At 48.7% G+C, this 12,673-nt stretch overlaps 1 protein-coding gene across 3 annotated transcripts in view; it reads right to left on the bottom strand.

Moving 5' to 3' along the window:
* The window catches only part of Zdhhc14 (zinc finger DHHC-type palmitoyltransferase 14), a 268,390-nt gene that overhangs the window by 50,805 nt on the left and 204,912 nt on the right, over positions 1 to 12,673 (bottom strand). For all 3 annotated transcript variants that reach the window (XM_032894755.1, XM_032894752.1, XM_032894754.1), the window contains exon 4: positions 1,219 to 1,356. In XM_032894755.1, coding sequence (XP_032750646.1) covers positions 1,219 to 1,356 — 138 coding nt within the window. The remainder of the gene's footprint in view (positions 1 to 1,218; positions 1,357 to 12,673) is intronic.

Here is a 12,673-nt window from a genome sequence, read left to right on the forward strand (position 1 = left end):
AAAGGGAGGTCTCTGCAAAGCCACCTTGGCACCAGCTCCAGTTGGCAAGGGAGAGGACTCAGATGAGAACCAAGCTTCTCCCTCAAGCCCACCGACTTAGACTTTCAGGCTTGTATACCAGGTCTGTGTCCCATTCAGACAAGAGAACCATAGTCAGAAATGCCTGGAGATTAGGATAGCTAATCTCTAGGTAGCTGATGTGGTGGCTACACTTGACTGCTGCTCAGAGACCAGTGGGAACCACTGGGACCCCTTCTTCCCCAGTCCGTCCATGGACTCCACCCAAACAGAAGGAGCGGGAATGGGATCTACAGAGCCTTGGCCTGCTCCATTCATAAGATCACGCCAGCAGGGGAAGACAGGAAAGCCGCTCTGTTTAGATACTTCCAGAAACACACCAGGCTGTGTGCTTGCTAACGGGTTCTCGTACATCGGGAATGGCTGAGAGGCAGAGCTGCTCGCTAATGTGGGCAGTGACACTCGGATGGGAGTTTAAAGGTCTAGATTTGTAGCTCAATACCAATTAATTTCCTTCTCACCGTCCTCGGTTGTGGGAAAGGGAATGACTTGGAGACAAAGAAGCTCAGTATGAACTTAACAGTTGTGAATGAAAGCAGATGCTGCATTTTGGTGCTAACACATAAAAATCACTTACCCTCAAATCTAACCTTTAAAAAAAAAAGAAGTCGCTTTCTTTATATGGCATACGCTGGCAGGAAATTGAGTGTCTCATCGAATGTGTATTCTGAACATGTATAATGTGTGTAGGAAAAACCTAGTATCTGTCTCCAGCCATGGTCTTCCCCTAGGGGGTGTATATTGTTAAACCATGGGCCATTTAAGAGCAGATCCGGATATTTGTCGGTTATCATTAGGTTTGTAGTTCCTTGTGCAAAATGGAGGGGTGAACCTTTCAGGGGACCCCCAGCAGACACCACTGAGGTTGGAGAGGGCAGGCATGCATGTCAATGTGGGATGCCTTGTTAGTGTAAGTGGAACCTGGCCCAGGTGTCACTGGAAACTGCCATTAGAGGGATGGGGTTTAGGAAAGAGGGGGACAGAGAAGGAAAGCCCAGAGTGAGCAGGCTGGAAACAGGGGTTTGGGGCGGGAGGGGAGAGAAAGCCAGAATGATCACAAATAGTAACTCAGAGGCAAATCAGAAGGGCCAAGGTCAGGCAAACGATCACGTACGTAACCCGTCCCACCGGCATACTTACGATGGATGACGTGTGTGATGACGAATGCAAAGATAAAGACCGTCAGAAAAGACAGCGATAAAATAAACATATAAAAAAATCTGTAGTTCCTTTTCCCCACACAGTTGCCTACCCAGGGACAGTGGTGATCAAACTGTTCTGAAATGAGAGGCAGAGAGAAGAAAAACGGAATTTAATTAGTAAAATACCTGTTCGCGTGAGGGGGCCCCTCCCTCCCACGATATTCTAATTATACAGCACAACAATATCGGATTATGTATTTCCAAATGGACTGCTCAGAGAGGTCCTTATCAACAGTGAGGCATTTCAGGGGCATAATTATTCTTTCAACAGAACCCAGGTGTTTTGAAATTCCTCTCAAATGATTACTGAAAGAAAGAGCACACATTCTCAGACTTGGAAGTAAAGACTTGATTCTTCCTCAAAAGGAACCTTGGTGTTCACAGAACGATCTTCCCTTAAATGGTGGCAACGCCGTCTGATGGTGAGGCCTGGGCGGGGCTGGGGCTGGATATGTCTTTGGGTGGCCCCCTGATACAGTAAGTGGGCACAGAAAGTCATAACAGGCCTAGGGAAGGACAGAGGGGCAATCGTTTGCTCTCCCACCCCAGTTATGGTCTCTTAACACAAACTAGTCACAGACATTAATACATTCCTATCAGGAATGATGTCACTACGCTCTCTTAGAGACAAGCAAAGCCAGGCATGACGAGATGGGAGACTGTGTGCAGAGGCAGCTGGATGCGCATCGGAGCAATTAGCCCCGAGGCCAGCCCTAGCGAACACACGGCCCGTGGTCCTTCCGAATGGCAGCAAGCTATATTTGGGCACTGCCTGCCATTATTCCATTGTGCCAAAGCATGAGACCAAGGCTTCTCATTTTTGGAGAATTCACTCAAAGTCTGCAAAAGCATTTACGGTCTTACGAGCGATGGCCAAGTGCTTCCTCTCACTATCCAGCGGATCTCCTAGGCAGACCGGCTGTTCTGTGTAATCCTGACAACCTGCTCGCTTCAGACCACCTGCTTGAGCTGGGGGATGTTCAGCGTTCAACTTAGCTTTGTACTCGGGCTCTTTCCTCTGCTCTCTGCCTACCCAACTTCATATTTTATCTCTCTGTATGGGCTTCGGAAAACAGAGAGGGGATGTGCTGCCGAGTGTGACTTTATAAATAAAACGTGGCAGGGTGGGCGTGAGGCTATCGGTTTCAGGAGCCACTAGTCTCGGACTCAAACCCCTTCGTGCCATTTGTTGGAAAGGCACAAGGACACCTGGGTAAGGGTAGTGGTCTGGAAATGGAAGGGACACTGGACTGCAAGCGAACAAGAGGAGGGGATAGCAGGACAGATTTCCAAGCTCAGTGGCCTGGTGACAGAGCTGATGGCCCGTAAGATGCAGACACTTAAGGAAAGTGATTACTACTGGTGTGACTCTGGGGTTTCCGCATTAACACACACTGTCGGCTAACAGCTTCATATAAACTGCCTCGCTGTGGCCAGGGGTGGGTGGGCTACAAGGCAGAGCCTGTGGAATCTTCAGGGCCATGAAAACCTGCTGGGTACTAATAGGTGCCTGCTATGCCATTGGATATTTGTTCAAGACGCGGGACCTCTAATCTCTAACTCGAGCCACAGATTCTGACAGTCTGTCAGCACAGAGCCATCAGCCTTAACCAACGCGCTCCCTCTGGTAAGGGTGCGAATGGTGAGAGGCTGTGTGCGTAGGGGGATGGAGGGCAGATGAGAGCTGTACCTTCCGTTCCAAAGTCTTCAAAGAAATTAAACAAACATCATCTCCCACAAGTCATCAGCCCGCTGCGTTTACCACGGAAGGTCTGCATGATGAAGGATGCAAGCGATGGGGAAATATCCGGACCAGCCAGATTCTCCCCAAGACTATAAGGCTCTTATTTCAAGCAACTACTTAAGTGCTTGGCAGCTGAGTGTAGACAATGGGAGCGGGAGCAGAAGCCAGGAGCTGATAAGCACATGTTGGGCCAGAATCTACCTGGTTCTGCACATCCTGCATAGAGACGGAGCCTCTGGAAGGCAGGGAAAGTGGCTCTCGGCAAAAGCCACATGCAAGGGACACAGAAGCCATTAGCATCTAGAGGCCTCCAGAGGACAAGGCTGTACTCTGTGTGGCCCATTTCCATAGGGCAGGCCTTTCAATTTTAGTTCAGAAATCTTTAAGTCTAGCCAGACAATGCTGCTGAGATCTCTTGACAGCAGGACAGACTTGTGGGCTCCTGGAGGCCTCTGGAAAGTTAGCACTTTCAAGGTTGGGTTTGGTGCCTGGCTCTCCTGAAGCCCGGCTTGGAAGCCATTTCCCCCTTAGAGCTGTGTCTTGTTGAAACTCTCTTGGATGACAAAATCCCACTGAAACTGTAGGTGCACTGAACCATTCTCCTCAGATTGTTTCTCATGTCCTCTGCAGATGCTGGATTCACAGTGGCTACTGGGTCTGAGGCTCCCAGGCCCCTCTGTGGATGCAGAAATCAGGTATGGGCCTGTGAAGGGGCCTGGGACCTGCCATCCCTTCTCTACCCCAACACCCTGCTTATAGCATCTCTCCTGTTTTCCCCTGCACTACCCATGAGCTGGCGAGGCTTGGCATGTTCTTTCCTCTTCACTATGGACTCTGCATGGGTAAACCTTTCATCTGAATGCGCAAGAGCTCATTGTATGTTGTCAATGCCAAAATGGCCACTTCCTGCCTTCAGCGATAGATGCCTGCTAGATCTGGCTAGCATATCAGATCTGCCTTCTCTGATTAGGCATCCTGTTGCTCTTTCCCACATATGATCCTCTCTAGACTACTCTCCAGCCAGCTGCCCAGCTCAGAAACCTGCATTCTACTGCTGACCTCTCCTTTCCCTCTCCAGCTACATCCAATCAATGAGCAAGTCCCAGGGGCTCTGCCCCACTTTCATTGGGAGCCACGTTAGTTTTTAATGTGTTCTCATCTGCCAAAATACTGAGTAGGCTCTAATCCAACAGACATTTACCAGACATCTGAATGAATCTGTATATCACCAGGACCTCCATAGGTGAAGTGGTTAGAAACCCAAGAACATTCTATAAAATGATGAGTTAACTGGCTGGGGTCCATCCTGACCACACCCCGGATACCTTTCCCCTGCTTCTTTCTCACTCTGCCCTCCCAATGATTTCCTCTGACTCCATGATTCCTGAGGACGGAATGGGGTCTTTCTAATCATCTTTATAACCCTCACACTCAGAAGACTTGTACTACGTATGCGTTATTTACAGGAACAAATGGCTCTGCCTGTGCCAGGCTTAGGAATGAGGCCATGCCTGGTGGGAGGTTGATGGCCTTGAGCAAGGCTGGTGGAAGGGAAGATGCTGGGGGAACCAAACATAAGGAAATACAAGGAATTACCCCTTGGCAGGTGGCGATGCTCAGAGGGGTCAGGGGACTGGGTAATTCCCTGGACAAGCAGGTGGCCAGCTATAATTGTAGGTAAACTCCCATGACTATGGAAGGCAGGGCAGCTCCATTTAAAAGTTCCCCTGTGGCCACCCGAGTGAGATCTGGAGGCTGCAGGGGTAGGTACCTTGTCAACTGCCTCAGCTCCCATGCAAGGAAAGAAAAGGAAGCCGGGTCCTGCCTTACAGCCTTAATTTATGAATGATTAAAGGAAGCTTCCAGACACACAGTTCCAGCTAGAAGCATGACTTCCTATTACAGATGACAGGCTGCCCCCGCCTCTCCAGTTCTCCATGGCATGGCCTAGGAAGCCCTGAGAATGGCGAGCAGTCTGGACACCAAGGGTGGCCCAGCCGGATCTGAGACTTGGTGCTGGGACACTTCCTTAATCTCTTCTCTGTTTAAAAGGAGACCGGGGAGGCCATGAAAGAGACCTTAGCAGAGCACTAGTAAAGCTGGGCAGGTACTGGAAAGTCACTGAATCCAGGGATAAAAAGTGCTGTAAAAGTGTGTTTGAAGGAAGCCAGAGACGAGAATGAATTAGAAAGAGAGAGAGAGAGAGAGAGAGAGAGAGAGAGAGAGAGAGAGAGAGAGAGGAAGGAAGGAAGGAAGGAAGGAAGGAAGGAAGGAAGGAAGGAAGGAAGGTAGGTTAGCTGGGAGGTGCTGGCGCATTCAGTCAATCCCAGCACACAGGAGGCCCAGGCAGACAGATTTCTGTGAGTTTAATGCCAGCCTAGTTCACAGAGCAAGTTCCAGAACAGCCATGGCTATCCATGGAGGAGCTTGGTCTTGAAACAGAACAGAACAGAACAAAACAAACAAAACTTGTCACACCTCAGAGTGGAGTTCAGTCCTGTACTGGTGTGGCCTGTGGTCCACATGGGTGCCCTGGACCTAGAGTTCAGCCTGTTCCTTTCCTTTCCTTTCTTTTTCTCTTTTCCTTTCTCTCTTTCTTCCCATCCCTTCTTCGAGACCAGGTCTCATTATGTAGCCCTGGCTGTCCTGGAACTCACTCTGTGGTCCAGACTGGCCTTGAACTCAGAGGGATCCATCTGCCCCTGCCTCCCAGAGTGCTGGGACTGAAGGCGCTCCCACGCATGCCCAGGGAGAATCCTTGCTCTCTGAGCTACAGGCACAAGCAGTCTTAGTCCCCTAGAGCATCTTGAGAAGCCTGTGGCCCAGGAGAGGGAAACCACAGTGGAGGCTTGGAGCTTCCAATCTAAATGTTAATTACATCCAAATTAAGTTAAATGTTTTTAAAGATTCGAAGTGGAAAATTGCTTTTCGTTAAACCTTAGGCTTTTTTTTTTTTTACTTCCAAAATCAGAAGAATTTTCCCTTTGCAAGGTACTCTGTGGTTGTGTTCTAGGTCACGCCATTACCTGGCCTTAGGGGTTACACAGCACTCCTAAAGTAATCCTATAGGGACCGCTGAGAATAGCTTAGGGAGGGATTTGAGGGCAGAGTCTTCATCACTAAAGGATTTCTGTCTCCATCCAGATCTAGGCTGTTAAGTCCCCCACTGCACTCAAGGCTGGGACGTTACCCCTGCACGGTCACTTGGAGACCATTCTTGCTCTTATGGGTCTCCCACTTCGCCAGGACTCAGGCACGGCACGACAAAGTGCTTAGCATGAGTCATGTTATTTTTAGTGCATATGTGTGAATGCTTGTGTGTATAGGTGCACATGTGTGTGCATGTTTGCATGTATGTGGAGGTTGGAGAATACCACCCTTGGGTGTCATCCCAGGGTCACACTGCTCACTGTCTTTTAAGACAAGGTCTCTCAGAGGTCTGGATGTGACCACTGAGGTTAGACTCACTGGCCAGAAAGCCCTGGCAATTCTGTCTCCACAACTCCAGCTCTGGGATTACAAACCATTTTTACATACATGCCAGGGACCCAGCTGGCTACCCAGCAAGCACTTTACCAACGGAACCATCTCTCCAGCCTGATTCTTACCATTTAACATCTAATGTTGTTAGACTCAATGCTATTAGGGCTCAATGTTATCATTCCATTTTATAGTTGGGGAAAGTGGCCTTAGGACCATGTGTTTATCCAAATTCCGAACCTCTTTCTGGGGCTGTCTCTGACACCAGCTATCTGCTGGTCAAGTAGCTAGTTTGTCTCTTCTGAAAGAGCTGTTTGGCTGTGCCATTTCGAGGGCCATGTGTGCTGCTGGTCCAGGGAGCCGAGGCAGGAGGGTGCAAGGCACAGTGCTGTGCTGGGGCAGCCTGCTTCTCTCAGCAGCAAACACCAGCCCATGTCCAGAGGCCTCTACCCTCCACTGAGAAATCTTTAGGACCTGGGAAGGGGAGACTTATTCTCAGCCAGGAGAACACTGGGAAAGTGAAGTCTTTATTGCAGTCGTGGGAATTTGACAGAGTTGCTCAGTGGGCATTATAGCTGGGTCTGTGGAACTTGAGGGGAGGAGTGGGGTATGACTCCAAGCAAGTATCAGTAGGAGGTTTCTTCCCAGGCCTTCTCATCTCAGCCCCCATTGCCCAAATGCATTTTATCTAATTTGCCGAAAAAACAAAAGCCTATGAATTAATGGAGAGCCTTTCAGTACTGTTACAGGGTTTCCAATGGGGGCTCAACGTCTTCACTTACAAAGACGGATACATTTAGTGATATCTTTGGGATGGAAATTTAAATGCCAAAAGGCACCATGTCTTATCACTGCTTGCCTGGAATTTACCATTTTGGCATCTCTCTGTGTCTTGTAAATTAAGATTCTTTGGCTTTTAAACTCATTTCTAAAAAAAACCAAAACAAACTACAATAAATAGTTTTTCAGTGTAAAAGCAGCCAGTAAATGTAGAATTGCTTTCTGTCTTGCAATTTAGCATCACCTCGGGCAGCTATGTGGCTCGCTTTAAAGTGTCCTTCTCCTCCCCCTCCCTGTGATCTCACCAGCTCTGGTCAGCTTTCCCCTCACCGGCCAGGTTGCTAGGTCTCTTTTGCACATGAGTTTTCAAGGAGTTTGACTAATGGACAGTGACGGTCCTTCCAGTCATCTATCAGGCCTAATTATATCTATCTGTCTCTTCAAACTGTCTGGGTTTGTCATCTGTTTTAACTCCAGGTCTCCAGTGTAATAAATGTATGTCTCTAGGAGAAGGGACAAGCAGGTTCTGGGGAGGCTGGCACTTTGAAGCAAGTCAGACTGTAACAGCTGTTTAGAAGTTGTTTTTGCTAAAACCCCCTGACTCCCTACCAAACCCACAACAAAAGCCCGGGGTCTCTGCTTTTATATTTATTCTGTCTCCCCTGCCTTAGGACCTGGGGTCAGACTCTACATGTGAGTGTGTTGATCAGTCAAGGGCCACCCTGTCTAAGCACACTGACCGCTCTCCTGTTTTGTCTTGTTCCGGGCTGAGAAATGGAGATGAGGCTGACTGAAGTATCTTACTGTAGACCTTTCAAAATGTCTTGTTCCTCAAAACATCTGCCACCAAGGGCACCCAAAGTCTCTCTAGTCATTGTCCTAAACCTAAATCACCTTAGTACCTGGGAGCATCAGAACTTCACAGACCACCCTGCTTCAAACAGGAACAACCATTGAACATCCTCCTGAGTGAAAAAGACCACTGCATGGCAGAAAGAGACCCGAGATAAAGACCAAACAGAGCACAGTTCCTAGATGTGTCCAACTGTGCAGATCTTTAACCCTGGCTCCAATCCTGCCTGTATTGAAATGCAGTTCAATACTCCAAGGACCCAGGGACAGACTTAGTGTGAAATTCTGCTGCCTTCTGTACTGGCTGGTCCTTACCTAACTGTCCAGATTCCTCCCGTCCACCAGGGGCAAAGCCTATTCCCTACACCTACCTTCTTGGTTCTTTTCCCTCATAGCCTGCAGTACCCCCATCCACCCAGGTACCCACGGGAGGGAACATAATCATTTTTTCCCTATGCCTGATTATCCCTCATACCCAGGCAGTCAACAGGAACTGCTAGTTGTATTTCTAGTCTTTTCTAACCTTCTGTTTCTGAAGCTCACTGCAGTCTATGTGTCTTGTCATTTGCAGCCTATGTCAGAACCGCTGTACTGGCTGGTTTTGAGTTATCATAGAGAAAAGGAGCCTCCCTTGAGGAAATGCCTCCAGGAGATTCAGCTGTAAGCCATTTTCTCAATTAGTGATCAAGGCAGTGGAGAGCCCATTGTGGCTGGTGCCATCCCTGGGCTGGTAGTCTTGGGTTCTATAAGAGAGCAGGCTGAGCAAGCCAGGGGAAGCAAGTCAGTAAGCAGCATTCCTCCATGACTTCTGTATCAGCTCCTACCTCCAGGTTCCTGCCCTGTGTGAGTTCCAGTCCTGACTTCCTTTGGTGATGAACAGCAATGTGGAAGTGTAAACCGAATAAACCCTTTCCTCCCCGACTTGCTTCTTGGTCATGATGTTTTGTGCAGAAATAGAAACCCTGACTTAAGACAATCACTGTCACCTATTCTGGGAAGCCCCCTTCAGTGTGGCCTCCACATTTTTGCCAGGGGGACCTTTCAATACAAATGAAGTCTCACTAGCTCCTTGGCCTGTGTCCCCTGGGTGATTCATGGTGAAGGTGTCTAGCTCTCTTCTGGATGATGGCACCCCTGCATGTCTGTGTTGCTCAGAGTCCTGATGACCCGGTTTTCCGACGAGCAACCCCTAACTCTCACTTTTTCTTCCTCATGGAACCACGACAGGTACACCTTCATCTGCACTGTATATTGGCTTTCCTCACTATACCTTCTTTTGGGCCACTGCCTATAAAAACAACTTATAACAACAACAACCACTACTACAATTACAAAAATCTGGTGGATCTGCAGTTAGGCAGGACATGTTTGTCATATTGACCCTGGACATTCCAAGTTGAGGTCCCAATGTGTGTGGTCTGCGCTCTGGTCTGCGCTCTTATCAGACATTATACGGTTGGAAGCACATGGGTCTCTAACTCCGTGTCCTGAATTCCGGTCCTGGCTTGTTGCCTGTTGAGAAATGCCACCCAAAGTTCTTCTCAGTTCTTACACTGTGATTCCATTTTAAGAATGGAAGTCAACTGTGACTGCTCTGAGGTGCTGGTGGGCCTCAGCAGAGAAACTCAAAGGAAGAGCTTAACGAAAACTGAAGCTCTGGGAGACCCCCCAGAACTAAGCGGTGGCTCTAAAAGCAGTCAGGAGTTAACCGTGTCCTAAGGTAGCCCCACCAGCAGACTTGGGCCTGTGCGGGCATCTTTGACTCTAAACACGAGGTCTGCTTTTGTCTCGTGTTGATCACAGGAAGTGTGCAAGCACTCCACTGAGTCACTGTGGTCTAGGCAGGAGAGTTTAATTAATTCTCTAAACTAAGGCTTTCAAAGGAACAGGCAGAAGCCTCTCTCTCACGGTAAAGGCAGCTGCGTAGTTTATGGGGCCCGCTGTGGAATGGAACCATGGGACAGTTTATATAAAAGCTGTTCAGAACTTTGAGATGCTTCCAGAAGGGCATGACATCCACCTTGGACTGGGAGAATGGACAAGTTGTACATCTCTGGAGCCAGTCGCCGTTTAATGGCCCGGAAATGAGACTTTCTGAGCTGTGGCAGATGAACATGTAGAGGTCCCCTGGCTTTTTGGAAGGGTTCAAGGAGGAAGTGTTAGACCAAAGCATAGTGGGGAGTCTGGGAGCAGGCATCAACCTAAGAGCAGCCAGCAGCAGGTCCACAGGAGCAGTGTGAGGCAGGAGGATTAAGCCCTCCCTGCTCAGAGGGAATTCACCACCATCCTCTGAAAGCTGCCAGTCACAGGCTGGGATGGGGAGACTTCTGGCTGCTGTCATTGTCATAGCCAGGGTGAGGCCAACCAGCTAGAGGTATGATGATGGGAAGAAAGATAGGATGTCGGGAGAGACCATGGAACCCAGAGAAGAGAGTCAGCCAAGGGCCAGACCACCCTGCCTCTCCTCTGCTCTCTTTTATAGTTCTGGAAACCGTTTTAACCTCTACGGTGTGGTTCTTAGCAGTTTTTTCATTTCCTAGTGCTTTGAAAAGCTGTTGAAAACTACTGGCCTGTCTCAACCTGCCCCCCTAGAAAGTAATTTACATTTCCTGAAGCCTTGCTCCTGGACACCAGGGCAAAGATTACAGGCTATAAATGTAGATCATAGAAATCAAAGTGACTTATTTCAACACCTAATTTAAAATTGTTTTATTGTAAGAGGACAGGTCAGCAGGTGTCTGTCACAGAGTAGCTGCTTTCTTGCCCTGTGGCAGGGGAACATGACATCCTTAGGGTCTCAGGAACAGCTGTAAAAGCCCAGCCGTGGGTGGGCGGGTAAGTACTGTGGCTTGCCTGATGTTACTAAGACTCTTACTCAGAAGGGAAGTGATTTTGCTTGCCCTTTAACCCTAGGTTCTTTTAACTAACCATCAGGGTCAAGTAGTAGAATAGGTCAGTAAGTTAGTGGGTCATGACCAGCACCGAAAAGAACCAAGAGACCACACTGGGCATACCACGTGGTAAGCAATACATCTGAAGACTTCATCTCTGAGTGGGGGCTCACTGAGATCCCACTGAAAAGTGTATTTCTTACCGAGAGCTGCAGGAAAACACAAGGAGAAAGCTATTGCTTTAGGGCACAGGGAGGCCCTGAACTGTTTGTGGAGTAAACAGGCACATGCTAAGATGTTCTGTAACAGGCCTAAGTCTGTGAGTGGTTCTCATGATATCTTTCCCATACTGCAAGAAGGAGAGCAGGGACTGGTCAGTCTTAACACTTAAAGACACCGAGGCTCTGTGTGTGTGTGTGTGTGTGTGTGTGTGTGTGTGTGTATACATGTGCATGTATGTTTCAGTTGTTCTCTGTCTTATTTTCTCCCTGGATAATTTTCCACATGTAGTAGGCAGGCCAAAGAGCCTGAGGGTTCTCTCTGCTCCTTTCTTAAGCGCTGGGTGATTATAAGTTAGGTGTCACCATGCTAAGTTAAAAAACAAAAGAAAACAAAACCCATGTTGCCTAGGGGATTGAATTCAGACCCCCCATGTCCTCAGGCCTATGTGGCATGTATCTGGCCCAGTGAGCTAGCTGTCTTAACCAGTTCTGAAACCTCGCCTGCTCTTCTCAGAGGTTTGAGGAAGGTGAAGGAAACCTTGTCTCTTTCCAGTTGAGAGCACTGTCCTCACTATAGATCTGGAAGAGCAAAGAGTTTAGAAAAGCTTCCTTCTTCTCCAAAGAGAGGACTAGAACAGAGGTGGGAATAGACTCCTAAGAGGAGTCTATTTAATCCCCTCCTGGGCCAGTGTTGTCCTTAAGTGCTACTGTTGGGGAATTGCCACCTTGGAGAGAAACAACTCTCAGACTTATATGCAGATGGGGCAGGGACAAAAGAAGTCCACGCATGGATGTGCCATGACAGCACAGGTCTTTAGCGATAAGGAAGAGTATAAAGAAGGGGCTAGAGGAGCAGGGGTCTGGGAGGCCTCCTGGAGGCAATGAATACCAAAACGTGGCGTTGAGAAAGGAGACAGAGGCTGGGGGCTGGGCCAGAAGGCATTGAGAAACATGATATAGTTGGAGCATAAGGCTTGTGGGATGCTCATAGGGCTCATGGGCCTTCAGACAGGTAGGAGGCATGACTGGTGGCTAAATTCCGCTTGGGGTGGTTACTCCAGTGTCAGACAGAAGGTGGGTTGTGTGGGGAGCAGGAATTTGTGTTGGAGGTTTTCTAGGAGGCTCCTGTGCGGGTAGGAGCCATTGGTAGCCTGTGGCTGCTGTGGCAGGGCAGAGAGAGAGAGAGAGAGAGAGAGAGAGAGAGAGAGAGAGAGAGAGAGAGAGAGAGAGAGAGATGCAGTTGGGGGTCTACCTGGTAAATAAAAGCCCAAAATGTGGGGAGGGGTTAGGTGAGCAGGTGTAGTAGGGAGGTGTCCCCGGGGACTTTCTGAGGAACACTGACATTCAGTATGTCACCAGGGAAGACTGATGTTAGGTATCGATGTCTCCCCAAGTGGAAGTACCTGGCATCAGCTAAATCTACCA

The sequence above is a fragment of the Rattus rattus genome, chromosome 2 (assembly GCF_011064425.1).
Source record: "Rattus rattus isolate New Zealand chromosome 2, Rrattus_CSIRO_v1, whole genome shotgun sequence".
NCBI classification, from domain to species: domain Eukaryota; kingdom Metazoa; phylum Chordata; class Mammalia; order Rodentia; family Muridae; genus Rattus; species Rattus rattus.